At 40.0% G+C, this 16,937-nt stretch overlaps 1 protein-coding gene across 1 annotated transcript in view; it reads left to right on the top strand.

Moving 5' to 3' along the window:
- The window catches only part of LOC124141707 (ubiquitin-protein ligase E3B-like), a 39,111-nt gene extending 31,150 nt beyond the window's left edge, over positions 1-7,961 (top strand). The window contains exon 30 of the mRNA XM_048385236.1: positions 573-7,961. Coding sequence (XP_048241193.1) covers positions 573-764 — 192 coding nt within the window. The 3' untranslated portion in view covers positions 765-7,961. The remainder of the gene's footprint in view (positions 1-572) is intronic.
- The last annotated feature ends 8,976 nt before the right edge of the window (positions 7,962-16,937 follow it).

Here is a 16,937-nt window from a genome sequence, read left to right as displayed (position 1 = left end):
GGCGTTAACTCACTATAAAAGTCTAGTTTCCACCCTTGCCGAACTAGGTTGGAATTTCCATGCTCAGTTTCTATTAGGAATTATGTTCCTTCTATGCCCCTCCTATGGACCAATCAGATTCCACCTCATCCATATCATTTACAATTTCTTCAAACAAAAAGGCGGCGCCAAGTCAAGATGATCTGATCGATAATCAAGATCTATATTGTAATAAAACGGGTCTTACCTTATCAAGTCACTTGAGCACCTTGATTAAAAACATGAAAAGATTTGGAAAATATCTATAAACGTCCAGTGTGCGGTACACGTTCCTTGCGAATCATTCTGTTGACTGAAATCTGCACATTGAAATCCATGATGTTTACGAACCAGATGTCTAGATCGTGACACAATTTTTATTAGACTATGCATAGACTCGTTAGTCCAGGCAAAATGTAACTCCAGAATGTCAACCTAGTTCGGCAAGGGTGGAACTGGACTTTTATAGTCAGTTAACACCTTTGCTTCGGGAATACGTTAGATTTATCTTAGAACAAAGTTTAATGTTTTTACTGCATTCTGTGTCTTGCCAGGACACCGGAGACACGGTGGGCAGCGTCCTCAAAGGCTTTTTCAACATCAAGAAGAAGGATGCTGGTGGTCGCCTCCCGACGTCCTCGACATGCTTCAACCTTCTCAAGCTCCCGAACTACTCCAAGAAGAGCATTCTCCGTGACAAGCTCCGCTATGCCATTCACTCACACTCAGGATTTGAAATATCATGATGTCATCGTTCTACATCTTCCTACCCATCGACTTGCATCTCAGCTGTTTAGAAGAAGAAGCTTTTGTTTTGGTCTTGAAAATGTTTAAATAATGGATTTAGATTCGCTTAGGTCACAAGATATGGAGGGGGAAGTGGTAATCAAAGGTGGTACCTGTATCAGTGTGGCTTTCCTCCCACATTAAGCTGATGTGATATGATATGATTGTTCAGAGCGGCATTAAACCCACTTCACTCGTAGACACATGTATTTCAATTTACGAAATATGAATGCAAATCTGAACCAATTATTTTGTTCATTTTGAATGCCTTAAATTTTGGACTGAAAAAGAAATTGTATATAGGTCTTCAGAAACATACCCTCCATGAAAGTCTTGTCCTGCTCCTACAGCATGTAGTCTGATCCCTAATAGGACACTTGTCAATACAACAGAGTTGCTTCCCTTTGCTGTGCTAGGATGATGGGTTCAAATCCAAAATTTTGCCTGTAATATTTGATATTGAAGCACCCTAGTTGATATTTTCCCAAGTTATTTTGAGCGATCCTATCACTTTCAGCCAACAGTGTTATTATTTACTGTGCACCTTGTGTTCAGCAACGTTCAAAAGCACATGTCACTCACTATTGTTAACTATTGTTGTTTTAGCCTCTCTAAAATTGGTATGATGTCATATTAGGCCTAGGAGTTGAAAGATGTACATGTGTACTTTAGCAATTCTCGTACTTACCAAAGCCATGGATTGTCATATAACGTAGGGATGATCCTATTCCAACAGATTCTGTCAATACTGATTAGACCACCTCCGTAGTGTAGTGGATAGAGCGTCTTCATTGAGAGTGGAAGGTCTTTGCTTCGATACCTGACCACATCATACCAAAAGATGATGAAAGAGGATATTTGTTGTTACCCTGCCTTGTGCTCGGCATTAAGGGGGTAAAACATGTACTGGTCAGCTCGGAGTCAGTATAGTGTGTCTGAGTGGGGTATTCATGTGAAAACTGCAGCGTGGTGTCTCAGGGGGCTAGCACGATAAACCAGCATTAGTCCGGACTAGGACAAGGCACCTCCGACCCAATTCACCCACCCATAAACACACGCACGCACGCACGCACGCAGGCACGCACACACACATGCATGTCACTATATAAGTGCAATTGGAACAGTCTTGAGAGCACGTTGTTCAGCCCTATTTCACCTCATCTCAAACTTGAGCTTGACAAACTCCAGTTCTCAGTTCATATACTCAAGTCCAATAATCCCGCAGCTAGTATTTCCTGGTATGTACTCAGGTGATGAGATTCTTCCATATTCCCCGACATACACACCACACTGAACCATCTGCTTCACCTCCCACAGATGAGATTCTTCCATATTCCCCGACATAAACACCACACAGGACCATCTGCTTCACCTCCCACAGATGAGATTCTTCCATATTCCCCGACATAAACACCACACAGGACCATCTGCTTCACCTCCCACAGATGAGATTCTTCTCACAATGTGTCGTCAACAGAGGCTGGATGTTACTTTGGGTGTGTATTGCACTGGTGTCTCATGTTGTAAATACATTGTAGAGTTCAAGTGTGACATGACACTTGGTTCCAGATTGAATGTACGGTATTCCGGGGTGTCCTATTTATTGTGATGTTACAGCGAGATGATCTAGTCCACACGTCCATGTGTATGTCGCCACGTATGTATGACACGTTTCCATGGTGATGGTGTCAAAATGTCCTGTAAAATCAGTCAACTTACAGTGGAACGTCCTTTCTCTGGATCCTGTTATTCCAGAAACCTCCCTTCCTTCTCATGGGGAACTACGTCAATGTATAACACATTCAGATAAATTCTTCAGAAATGGTATCGTCCAGATTAACAAAGTTTCATTTATAATGCTAAGTCTTTTCAGAACAGTGGAACATTTTCACATGACCATGTCAGTTGCCTGAAACAGGACTTTTGAAGCAACAAATACCGTAAATCCTGGAATAGACGCCTAAGTAGAGCCTTGTCACACATTGGATGGAAAAAAAATGAGACATTTGAAACAAAATTGAAAAGCTAACCTTGATGAATTTCTCTGAGAACAGTAAAAGCTGCCTTGACTACGCTGGGTGTGAAGACCTGCTGTAAATAAAAGCCCGGCAGTTATTCATAAACCTAAATGTTGTACCATAGATCCTTGATCTTGTGCCGCCATTGTCATGTTCACCATGTGGCTGTTTATGCCACACTGTATATAATAATCTACTGTAAATATATGTTATGTTTCGTCGATCCAGGGGTAAATACTACATGTAGTCTTGACCCTAGAAATTCAGACTAGTTACTGCATGTCATGGACATGGACAGATGAACCCTACCTTGTAGAGTTAGTGACTCCACACATACACAATATAGATGAACATATATATGCAATGACGCAACTGGTGTACTAGTCCCTGTGCAGAGTTTAGTCCCCTGCTCGTTGCAGGATCCGACGATCATGGTTTTGTGCATGACTCTTGTCCTGGTGATGGTCTTGGTTTGTCAGCACCATACTTGTGTTTGTGGGTTTCCCCCAAGTGGTAAGTGCATACAACCAGCATTGCTAGCCTGGTGAGTTTTCTAAGCTGACAGGTGTATCAGCACTTGCCATGAACTTTGTAACCCCTGCACTGACTGTAGCCTATTGTTACATTGTAGTCAGCACTGACTGTAGCCTAGTGTTACATTGTAGTCAGTGCTGACTGTTGCCTAGTGTTACATTGTAGTCAGTGCTGACTGTTGCCTAGTGTTACATTGTAGTCAGCACTGACTGTAGCCTAGTGTTACATTGTAGTCAGTGCTGACTGTTGCCTAGTGTTACATTGTAGTCAGCACTGACTGTAGCCTAGTGTTACATTGTAGTCAGCACTGACTGTAGCCTAGTGTTACATTGTAGTCAGCACTGACTGTAGCCTAGTGTTACATTGTAGTCAGCACTGACTGTTGCCTAGTGTTACATTGTAGTCAGCACTGACTGTTGCCTAGTGTTACATTGTAGTCAGCACTGACTGTTGCCTAGTGTTACATTGTAGTCAGCACTGACTGTTGCCTAGTGTTACATTGTAGTCAGCACTGACAGTAGCCTAGTGTTACATTGTAGTCAGCACTGACTGTAGCCTAGTGTTACATTGTAGTCAGCACTGACTGTAGCCTAGTGTTACATTGTAGTCAGCACTGACTGTTGCCTAGTGTTACATTGTAGTCAGCACTGATTGTAGCCTGGTGTTACATTGTAGTCAGCACTGACTGTTGCCTAGTGTTACATTGTAGTCAGCACTGATTGTAGCCTAGTGTTACATTGTAGTCAGCACTGACTGTTGCCTAGTGTTACATTGTAGTCAGCACTGACTGTTGCCTAGTGTTACATTGTAGTCAGCACTGACTGTTGCCTAGTGTTACATTGTAGTCAGCACTGACTGTTGCCTAGTGTTACATTGTAGTCAGCACTGACAGTAGCCTAGTGCTACATTGTAGTCAGCACTGACTGTAGCCTAGTGTTACATTGTAGTCAGCACTGACTGTTGCCTAGTGTTACATTGTAGTCAGCACTGACTGTTGCCTAGTGTTACATTGTAGTCAGCACTGATTGTAGCCTGGTGTTACATTGTAGTCAGCACTGACTGTTGCCTAGTGTTACATTGTAGTCAGCACTGATTGTAGCCTGGTGTTACATTGTAGTCAGCACTGACTGTAGCCTAGTGTTACATTGTAGTCAGCATTGACTGTAGCCTAGTGTTACATTGTAGTCAGTGCTGACTGTAGCCTAGTGTTACATTGTAGTCAGCACTGACTGTAGCCTAGTGTTACATTGTAGTCAGCACTGACTGTTGCCTAGTGTTACATTGTAGTCAGCACTGACTGTTGCCTAGTGTTACATTGTAGTCAGCACTGACTGTTGCCTAGTGTTACATTGTAGTCAGCACTGACTGTTGCCTAGTGTTACATTGTAGTCAGCACTGACTGTTGCCTAGTGTTACATTGTAGTCAGCACTGACTGTAGCCTAGTGTTACATTGTAGTCAGTGCTGACTGTAGCCTAGTGTTACATTGTAGTCAGCACTGACTGTTGCCTAGTGTTACATTGTAGTCAGCACTGACTGTAGCCTAGTGTTACATTGTAGTCAGCACTGACTGTAGCCTAGTGTTACATTGTAGTCAGCACTGACTGTTGCCTAGTGTTACATTGTAGTCAGCAATGACTGTAGCCTAGTGTTACATTGTAGTCAGCACTGACTGTAGCCTAGTGTCACATTGTAGTCAGCACTGACTGTAGCCTAGTGTTACATTGTAGTCAGCACTGACTGTAGCCTAGTGTTACATTGTAGTCAGCACTGACTGTTGCCTAGTGTTACATTGTAGTCAGTACTGACTGTTGCCTAGTGTTACATTGTAGTCAGCAATGACTGTAGCCTAGTGTTACATTGTAGTCAGTGCTGACTGTAGCCTAGTGTTACATTGTAGTCAGCACCGACTGTAGCCTAGTGTTACATTGTAGTCAGCACTGACTGTAGCCTAGTGTTACATTGTAGTCAGCACTGACTGTAGCCTAGTGTTACATTGTAGTCAGCACTGACTGTAGCCTAGTGTTACATTGTAGTCAGCACTGACTGTTGCCTAGTGTTACATTGTAGTCAGCACTGACTGTAGCCTAGTGTTACATTGTAGTCAGCACTGACTGTAGCCTAGTGTTACATTGTAGTCAGCACTGACTGTAGCCTAGTGTTACATTGTAGTCGGCACTGACTGTAGCCTAGTGTTACATTGTAGTCAGCACTGACTGTTGCCTAGTGTTACATTGTAGTCAGTACTGACTGTAGCCTAGTGTTACATTGTAGTCAGCAATGACTGTAGCCTAGTGTTACATTGTAGTCAGTGCTGACTGTAGCCTAGTGTTACATTGTAGTCAGCACCTACTGTAGCCTAGTGTTACATTGTAGTCAGCACTGACTGTAGCCTAGTGTTACATTGTAGTCAGCATTGACTGTAGCCTAGTGTTACATTGTAGTCAGCATTGACTGTAGCCTAGTGTTACATTGTAGTCAGCACTGACTGTAGCCTAGTGTTACATTGTAGTCAGCACCGACTGTAGCCTAGTGTTACATTGTAGTCAGCACTGACTGTAGCCTAGTGTTACATTGTAGTCAGTGCTGACTGTAGCCTAGTGTTACATTGTAGTCAGCACTGACTGTAGCCTAGTGTTACATTGTAGTCAGCACTGACTGTAGCCTAGTGTTACATTGTAGTCAGCACTGACTGTAGCCTAGTGTTACATTGTAGTCAGCACTGACTGTTGCCTAGTGTTACATTGTAGTCAGCACTGACTGTAGCCTAGTGTTACATTGTAGTCAGCACTGACTGTTGCCTAGTGTTACATTGTAGTCAGCACTGACTGTTGCCTAGTGTTACATTGTAGTCAGCACTGATTGTAGCCTAGTGTTACATTGTAGTCAGCACTGACTGGAGCCTAGTGTTACATTGTAGTCAGCACTGACTGTAGCCTAGTGTTACATTGTAGTCAGCACTGACTGTTGCCTAGTGTTACATTGTAGTCAGCACTGACTGTTGCCTAGTGTTACATTGTAGTCAGCACTGATTGTAGCCTAGTGTTACATTGTAGTCAGCACTGACTGTAGCCTAGTGTTACATTGTAGTCAGCACTGACTGTAGCCTAGTGTTACATTGTAGTCAGCATTGACTGTAGCCTAGTGTTACATTGTAGTCAGCATTGACTGTAGCCTAGTGTTACATTGTAGTCAGTGCTGACTGTAGCCTAGTGTTACATTGTAGTCAGCGTTCACCAACATTGTGTCTGCTAATGTGTGTTTTACATGTGAATGAGTTATCAGATCATGTCTAGATGAAAGTCAAACAAATTATAGAGTACATTGGGGTTTTTTATTTTTGAAATTGTATACTCACAAATGTCATTCCTTGCACACTGCAAGTCAGTTTGTAGCTGCAGATTCCATGGCCCTGTAATACCTCACAGTACTTCTAGTCGTAGCACCTTCACTTTAATAATTATTCGTGTTCTCCACATACTCTCTTCCTGATCCGGAACTGCCTGGATGTGTTTTTAGTCACTCCGAGGTTTACAAGATCCACGAAGCCATCGGTATTTTATTGCGTGTTCCTCATCACCAACTGCTTCTAAGTTACCGCCCTGCTCGTTTTTATACCCATGGATTCACCTGCTAGAAAATATATATCATCCCTCCCTGGAAACAATTCATGAATTTCCCGATGTCATGAAAGAAATCCACTGTATTTTGTTGAAATGATATTTGAAGAAGAAAACTACTCTGGTTATTGGTTGTATCTGTCTCTAACTTCCCACACCGATAACACAACCATTGCACTTCAAATGTAGTACAAACACCAAATTGTGCACTTTTCTTTAACAACACATCTTTTCAGTGGTATACGACCCAATTAAAGCAGGGCGGTCGGGTAGCCTAGTGGTTAAAGTGTTGGCTCGTCACGCCAAAGACCCCGGGTTAGATTCCCCACACAGGTACAATGTGTGAAGCCCATTTCTGATGTTCCCCGCCATGATATTGCTGGAATATTGCTAAAAACAGCATAAAACCATACTCACTCACTCATCCAAAGTCAGGTTTTTTTTGCCAACTGAATGAAGGTGAGAATCACACAATATTGTATGGATGGCCTGACTCCATGTATGGTGTGAACCTATGTTAGTAAGGAGAGACGGGGGTAGGCAAGCAGGTCAAGTGGGCCCTCATCAAGCTGGAGTTTCATTCCCTGTGTTTGAAGCTCATGCCTCTTGTGAAGTTCTACAAAATCAGTTTATGTTTGGTTATTGCCAACACCATGTTTACGCCGACATTGGAGGACTGCTAGATCTGTTGCAGGGTTATGGAATGTGTAGCACCTAGTCTCCTAGAGAGAACATATCTCAGGTTTGTGTTTTTTCTTTATGACATTCCGTTCAACTATGGTGGCAAAGACTTACATTCACTTTATCCATGGTGACAAGTTGACTTGATTCATGGTGACAAGTTGACTTCATCAACCATGGTGACAAGTTGACTTCATCAACCATGGTGACAAGTTGACTTCATCAACCATGGTAAAAAAGTTGACTTCATCCTTGGTGACAAGTTGATGTAACCATGGTGACAAGTTGACTTCATCAACCATGGTGACAAGTTGACTTCATCAACCATGGTGACAAGTTGACTTCATCAACCATGGTAAAAAAGTTGACTTCATCCTTGGTGACAAGTTGACGTAACCATGGTGACAAGTTGACTTCAACCAAGGAGACAAGTTGACGTAACCATGGAGACAAGTTGACAGCATCCAGGGTGACAAGTTGACTTAACCATTGGACAAGTTGACTTCATGTAGCAGTGTTTGCATTGTCAAAACTTCACGGGTGATGGAGGTAGGTCATGTATACAAAGGTGAAGTACTGATGCGGTGTTTGTTGAGGTTAGATATTGTAAATCTGTAGAAGCTTGTTATTTGCCAAATGCATGTGTACAGAGGGGAGCAGTGGTTGCATTGTTCCTGACATCAGATCCTTTACTCCGACTCGATAGCTCTACAGTACTTTCAGACCAACCCTGACGAGTCTTGGGAACCTGGAGCAAAGATTGGATGACCAATCGAAATGGAATGTATGTGGGTGTTTGTGCCGCATTCCTTTAGACAAGTCAACTTCATTCTGAGTTTTGAACATGATCTGTTGTCAGTCAATTTCTGGTTGATGAACTTAAAGATGTAAATACGTCTTTGATTAATTCTTTGTTGAAATTTGGCAACAGAACAAACCCACACCACACAAATGTTCCCTTGATAGATGCCCTATTGGATTTAGATGCATTCACTGTCAAAGAGAAGACTAGCCGCAACAGTGTGTTTATAGTAATATTCTCCATTTGGAGCTGCACTGTGCAGGTTCATTTAAAGATACAGCAGGCAGGGAGACAGTGGTAGAATAGGTCAACAGCAACCCATGCTTGCCGTAAAAGGCGACTAGGCTTGTCGTAAGAGGCGACTAACAAGATCAGGTGGTCAGGCTGGCATTGTCATTGTACCCAATTATGTATGTCAATACTCATGATGTCAATCACTGGAATGTCTGGACCAGACTCAATTATTAAAAGACCGCTGTCATATGGCTTGAATATTGCTGAAGTGAGGCGTTAAACAACAAACACAAGGCCGTAGGTAACTTTTTTTTTGACAGGGGGGGGGGGGGGGGGGGGGGGCAAATAAGATTATTCATTTCTTATCCAAGTTAACTTTCACAAGGAAAAATGTTACCTATAAAAAATCCAGGGGGGCAACTGCACCCCCGGCTGGCTACGGCACTGAAACACATGAATGTTAAGCTTCTGCTTGGCTGACTAGGTTCACCTGAAGTGACCTATGAAGGGTTTGTCTGATGTTGATGGAGAGGGTATCGAGTTGGAGTAGATGGGACGGTGCTGTACAGTGTACAACTGTGATGAGCTGTTGGTTGTTTCTTGTTGAGTCTGTGTGCCATGACCGAATGATGTTTTGTGCCAAATGTTAGTTGAAGAGTTAGCTGTCACTGTGTCTGACAGAACTGCATTCATAGTGAGGAGTTTGGTTACAGTGAAGCCCTGTTACCATGGAAACCTGCCTTCCAGACAGTTCAAGATGGTTGTTATTAAGGGATTTCCAAATTGAAACAAGAGGATTAACCCCGAAATTTGTTTCTACAGAACTTAATTGTGAAATCAGTAAATAACTCCACACGAACAAGGAGTAATCCACAAATTATGTTGAAGCACAAAATTTCAGGTTCACAAAGGCAATAAAATGGTTCATAAAGAGGCAGCACCAGTTAGTAACAGGCAGGCTTCACTGCTGAATGTCTTGAAAACGGAACTGTGTAATTTAAGACAATTTGAATGGGAATGCTTCCATCTGGACTGTGTTTCACTGTACATTAAGAAGCCTTGACCTATGGGCAGATAACTCTGACCATGTATTGTTGCTTGTTACAGTGGTTGAAGGGAGTAGATGTAGTGAGAAGTAGTTGGTGTCTGGCAGTCTGTAGTTTCAGCGTTGATGATGTACCTGGTCTGGGAGGATCAATTTACTGCCAGTGATAATGTGCTGCACGATGTAAGGAGTTCAGGCCAGTTGGTGAAAGTACTGAGAGTTTGGGCATTTCCATGACATTTGTGCTTTTAGGTTTAGGACAAATGTCCACTACTATTTGACTAAATACGTAACACAATGCTCACTCAACTTGGCACGGTTGCCCAGTCATCTAAGGCGCTGCTATTTGCCGTGCAGAGTTGCGTCCCTTGGTCGTGCCAGAAAGGTGTGATCATCTCCATCAAACTGGCAATCCGTGATATAACTGAAATACTGTTCAAACATGGTTAATCCTGATTCACTGTCATACATTGTGATTCATGGCATTAGTAGAGATGCCGTGTCAAAAATTAGAAATACAAGAAAAATAATAATTCATCAAAATGAAGAATAAAAAGACAAGTAAACGAACCGATTCAATTTTGAAAATTGGATGATTGGATTTTTAAGAGTAATTTTTCAATGCCAAATACAGAACTGCACCTGTACCTGGCTTCCACAAGTTGTCTTCTATCAGCAGGACCACCCCAGGTCTGCTGGTCTGGGCCCATATGCACAAAGCTATCTTAGCACTAAGAGGATCGTAACTCCCATACTTTAACGTAGGCTTACGATAGTCTTAGCGCTTAGATCACTTTGTGCAAGTGGGCCCTGGAGAACTTGGCAAGCTCATGGCAATACATCCCAGACGTCCTCAGCAAGTGCTTTCTTTGTTTTACAAATGTTGATCTGATGTGTGTGTTATGTGTGTGTTATGTGTGTGTTATGTGTGTGTGTGTGAGCATCAAGCAGGATGTAGACCTGGGCCAGGGTCATAGAAGATTACTACAGAACGTCTACAACATCATCGTTAAAGTGGGCCTGGACCAGGGTCATAGAAGATTACCACAGAACGTCTGCAACATCATCGTTAAGATGTTTAATATATCTTACCTCTGTATTACAAGTATGTCTGCCATTGCTGTCTATTAATTCTAAGTTATGCCAAGTACATTTTCAGTAGCCAGTTGGACCACATGAACTATCAAAAGTCCAAGTATTTACTGGTATGTCTTGTGCGCCTGCGTATTTGTTGAATGTTGATGTACAGAGGCATCATTTTCTCACCACATCACTTCAGTGTCAAGGAGAATGTTATGTTATATCCTTGAGTCAACAAACATTGAACTGAGGTTGTTGTTTATCTGTTATTGTGGCCTCCAGCCATTTCCAGAGTGCAGAACCAACTGCTGCTGGAAGCACTCGTACAATCTTCTGTAGATGAGAAACACTATCCAGAGCTCGAGTTTTTATTGTGTGCCAACTGATATCTGTCTGGTCATACAGAAGTTGTTTTTGAATGTCTTGCTTGTGAAAACACACAAAAATATATATATTTCAATGTTTTGGGAAAAGGTATTATCATAGGTGTTATTCTTTGCCAATAATATGCACTTTTTGCAAAATATTTTGAAACGCCGCTATTTAACAAGGGATAAAAACAGTTGATTATTAAGAGTGCAGAATTAATGGCAAAGTTAACATACTTCTTAAACAAAGTTAAGCACCACTGGATTGTGTCAGATTTACTGTAGTAACATGAAAGAATCCAGTGGCCCTTAACTTCTTTTGAGTAGTATAGAAACTTTCTTTTTGTCCTTGTCCTAGTTTTCATATTGAAACAATCACCCTGGTTATTCCACTGGCTGGATTTGTGTATAGATTGTTTGTTGTGTACATAGAGACTCTATGAAATGTTATGCCAGAAATGTATTTTAATATGAATGTGAATAAAAACAGAAAATAAAGAGAGAAATATTTGCTTTTATTTTTGTAAAAATCCTTCAATATAATGTTTTATAAAGATGTACACACATGGAACAACAAGCATAGTCGCCTTGTGATGGGATGTGTGTGAGTGAGTTAAAATTTGATGTTGTATCAGCATTATTTCAGCCATATAGCGACGATGGAATGTGAGAATAATGCCCTCAAGAATACGAACATGGCAGTTAGATACTAAATAAATCAAATATCGGATCTCTAAGTGTAATCTTTAGCTTTCTTGGTAAAGACAGGTATGATATTGATTTCAATTTCTTGTTGAAAGAAACGAGTTTAAATCCATGTCCTGACTGCCTTCACATCAATGACTGACAACAGCCTGCTGTAACAAATACGAAATACTAGGACTGTCACGATATATACTGAACAAAAAAAGTTAGGGATCATGAATATTTTGGGGAATATTTTTTGCAGGGAAGACTAAACACAGAATTTCATATCCCCAAAATATTCACGATCCCAACTTTTTCTGTTCAGTATATAACTAAATGATGACACCTGGCAAAATGCGTCCACACACACAGCATGGTAACAACACGGGATTCAATACAATACATGGAAACTACATAATACAAGAGCTATATCTGACAATCAGATGAATACAATCTTGTATACCTTGTAAACTAACAATGGCTAGAAAAATGTAACATCTGGAAAATTGTACATCATTTTGTATTGATACTGAGACCGAACATTTGATAATTGGAGGAAGGGAGGCCTTGGATTTTATAGGAAAATAAAGAAAGAAAAGGATTGTACTAGAAAGTACTTGAAAATAATCATTATGCTTCACAGTATTGAAAAAAATTAAAATTGTCTGTCACAAAGTAACTTTGTTGCAAAAATAAAAAAATATATATACTAGTATATAATATAATATATAAAAGTAATAAACTATAAAGGTGGCTCATAGCTTTAATTAAAAACATATCTCGTTTTGTGGCTGAAAAAATATCTTGTATCCATACAAAATACTTGGCACCTGGCAGGATATCCCTTAGAGCACAGCAAAGTGACAGGGACCAATCAACATTTGTCATTTATGTGCCATGCAGTACAATTACATCCCGATACTATTCTCCTACAAACACAGTGTATGTAACAGTGCTGATAGAGTTGCATGTCGGGACATAGACAACTTCCTGGAATGTACATACAAAGTATAACATTAGTCTGCCCTTGAACACACAGCACAGATGTATCAATGATAATACAACCAGAGTAAGTCAAGTCTAAAGCTAATATTAGTATACTACTTGAAACAAGTTAAGGAACACCCACAATTGGAAGGCAGTGTGTTGCAATACCAACCAGCCATGACAGATTAGTGAGTGAGTGAGTGAGTATGGTTTTACGCCGCTTTTAGCAATATTCCAGCAATATCACAGCGGGGGACACCAGAAATGGGCTTCACACATTGTACCCATGTCGGGAATCGAACCCAGGTCTTCAGCGTGACGAGCGAACGCTTTAACCGCTAGGCTACCCAACCGCCCCCCATGACAGATTAGCCATAGTAGTATGAAAAACTTGGGTGTTCTTAACTTTTTTTGAGTGGTATATATCAGCCAAATAGCATTTCAGTTACAGGCAACCTATGCTATTTAGGGGGATGGGGGAAAACATAAAGCTATGCTTATAACAAACTACGATGATAATGAACTAAAATATAATGGTCTCTTTCGGTTTGTTGTATACAGTAAACTACGGTTTTAACAATGTACACTGGACATGTTGCAGGTTCTGTAAATAATACTTTGTGGTAAAAATTATAAAATTGTTTTCAGTTATGAAAATCAACTCGACGCAATGACTGAAAAAATATTTTGGGTGTTTTAATAAAAAAACATTCAATAAATGTTTGATAAAGAACATAAGTGTGTGTCTTGGCTCCATGACCAACCTGCAGGACAACAGAGGACTAAAGAAGTTACAAGTGGCTGAAAACATACAAGGGTTCTAAATATTGTGTCCTATATGGGTCATTCTAAAAAAAAGTGAGTTTTTTAGTCCGAGTTGAATAACAATTAAAATATTTATTTTAGATATGTTTAAACACAAGTGTTTTTCGTAGAACATACCATGGTGTCTGAAAGTTAAGTTTCAGTATTTCTTATTAGGTATTTTATTTTAATTAAAACTGCTTAATTGCGGTTAAATTGAGCTGAAGGGTGTGTCCGTAACCCTATGTCTGCACATCAACATTGTTTAATGTTGCTAAAAATAAAAAAATATTATATAAATAGTGTTTATAAATTGTTCATTACCTTTCTAACTCATGATATAAACTTATCTTTTGAAGATACACTCTTTTATTTATATTGGTTTTTGGTAAGAAACACTTGTACATAAAAAAGTGTCTGTCCTGTTACCAGGATGGATCAAAACTGAAAAATAAATAATCCTTCAAGATTCCCATAATTCAAAATAACAGAATTACAGCTTACTTCCTGTACTATCATGGCAGCAGTGTCCTTCAAGTGAGAGAAGACTTTGGATAATTCTGCTTGACAGGGAAGTTTATTCCTATCATGAATACTCTTTTCTTATGTCTGTGCTGTTACTGCTCATTTTTGCCAAAACAAATATTTTTTTCTAAAACCATTTTTTCAGAATATTAGAAAATATGAACTGTTCACAATGCCATGTGGTCTCAACATTTCAAGGGAGGTCTCATTAAAAAAACCTGTAATTAATGTCAATTTGTCTATGCTGTTACTGTCTGTGCTGTTACCTTCAAACATGTAACAGGACAGACATTCTGTGGTAACAGCACAGACTTATCATCATCTTAAACTGTCTTTCCTTGTTTAACCAATCAATAATATAATTACCATAATAACTCAAATAATTCCTTTTGAAATAACACAGACATTCAAGAGGCTATAGTTGTACAAATCTTCCAAGCTGAATAAAAACAAGTTGCTCAAGACTTAAAAGTAACAGCAGAGACAAATATTGGTAACAGCACAGACATTTGGTCAGCTTTATCTAACTATTCTTGTCCAATCACTCAATATTCAAATTTTATGAAACATTAAGACATATGTTTTCAAATTTATCACAGTTTAGAAGAAAACATATACATAAAAAATAGACTACTTTGTTGAAGATAGTTATCTGATGAAAAAGTAACAGCACAGACTTATCATCACCTTAAACTGTCTTTCCTAGTATAACCAATCAATAATATAATTACCATATTAACACAAATAATTCTTTTGTAATAACACAGGCATTCAAGAGGCTATGGCTGAACAAATCTTCCAAGCTAAATAAAAAAAATTGGTTAAGACTTAAAAGTAACAGCACAGACATTTGGTCATCTTTATCTAACGTTTCTTATCCAATCACTAAATATTCTAATTTTATGAAACATTAAGAGATATGTTTTCAAATTTATCACAGTTTAGAAGAAAACATATATACATAAAAAAAATAGACTACTTTGTTGAAGATAGTTATCTGATGAAAAAACAACAGAAGGGTGGAGAAGACAGGTGGTGTGGTGGAAAAGGGTGAGGTTGAGAAAAGTGTGGAGAGGACAGATGGTGTGGTGGAGAAGGGTGAGGTTGTGAAAAGTGTGGAGAAGACAGGTGGTGTGGTGGAGAAGGGTGAGGTTGTGAAAAGTGTGGAGAAGACAGGTGGTCTGGTGGAGAAGGGTGAGGTTGTGAAAAGTGTGGAGAAGACAGGTGGTGTGGTGGAGAAGGGTGAGGTTGTGAAAAGTGTGGAGAGGACAGATGGTGTGGTGGAGAAGGGTGAGGTTGTGAAAAGAGTGGAGAAGACAGGTGGTGTGGTGGAGAAGGGTGAGGTTGTGAAAAGTGTGGAGAAGACAGGTGGTGTGGTGGAGAAGGGTGAGGTTGTGAAAAAAAAGTGTGGAGAAGACAGATGGTGTGGTGGAGAAGGGTGAGGTTGTGAAAAGTGTGGAGAGGACAGGTGGTGTGGTGGAGAAGGGTGAGGTTGTGAAAAGTGTGGAGAAGACAGGTGGTGTGGTGGAGAAGGGTGAGGTTGTGAAAAGTGTGGAGAGGACAGGTGGTGTGGTGGAGAAGGGTGAGGTTGTGAAAAGTGTGGAGAGGACAGGTGGTGTGGTGGAGAAGGGTGAGGTTGAGAAAAGTGAGAGTGACATTTTACTATCCGTTCCAGATGATACAGAAGAGTGTCTTGGAAAATGTGTGGTTGTGTTATATGATGGTTTTCCATATCCTGGATACATAGATGTTTCTACCTATGATATATTATATATGTGGAATGCATGCACAAGCCTGGCAAAAAATGGGATCAAAAATGATTCTTTTGGCCAAGACTCCTGCTGGACAAATGCTGGTACAAGCACGAGGACATTATTACCATCATTCCTCAACGATTGAAGGCACTGCTTCCCACTTCAGTGTTGAAAACATTTACTGGGAAGCTATTACAGATCTGATAAAACAGAAACAATAAACAACCTGTGGTTTCTGGGTGAATGAAAGGCATCATTTAATTCTGGCACTAATCAAATAATCATAGATACAAGTGAATTGTACTTTTAAGGATACTATAATTCACCTTTTCAGACCGTTTATTTGAGTATTTGCAAATACAATTGCAAAAGAATACAGCTTCAACAGGAAATCTTCTGACAAGTTTTTTTTCTCCAGATTATGTTGATGTTTGACATGGATAAAGTTGGTTATTGTGTAGTTGCTTCATGACAAAAACTGTCACATGACTATTTAGTGTAAGTTTAAATCAATTTAAATTCTTTGTAATTCTAGGGATTAACCCAAAATGCAAAAGTTATTGTCTTTGGCGTTACTTCCGTCTGTGCTGTTACCTACCAGTATCCTACATTCAGATTACATAGAAGAACATTCAGTTAATAACATCCATATGATCAGATACTGTTAATTAAGCAAAACATTTTCTTATTGGTCAGAGTTCAAAACTTTGAACTTCTGAACAGGATAGTTGACTGCAAACAAGTTTGTCCGTCCTGTTACTTTCAATTGTCCGTCCTGTTACCGACCGGTTTCTATAGTTCAGATTACATACAAGAATATTCAGTGAATTACACCTTATATGTTCAGGTGTAATCAATTGCACATACTTTTTTCGTATTTGTCAGATATTTCAAAATCTTGAAACTCCTGAACGTTATAGTTATCTGCAATCAAAGCCGATTGTCCGTCCTGTTACTTTCAATTGTCCGTCCTGTTACTACGTTGTCTTTCCTGT

This window comes from Haliotis rufescens, unplaced genomic scaffold, assembly GCF_023055435.1.
Source record: "Haliotis rufescens isolate VD_foot unplaced genomic scaffold, xgHalRufe1.0.p SCAF_56, whole genome shotgun sequence".
In the NCBI taxonomy this organism is placed as follows: domain Eukaryota; kingdom Metazoa; phylum Mollusca; class Gastropoda; order Lepetellida; family Haliotidae; genus Haliotis; species Haliotis rufescens.
The sequence above is the reverse complement of the archived record's forward strand: the minus strand, read 5'-3'. Positions and strand labels throughout refer to the sequence as shown.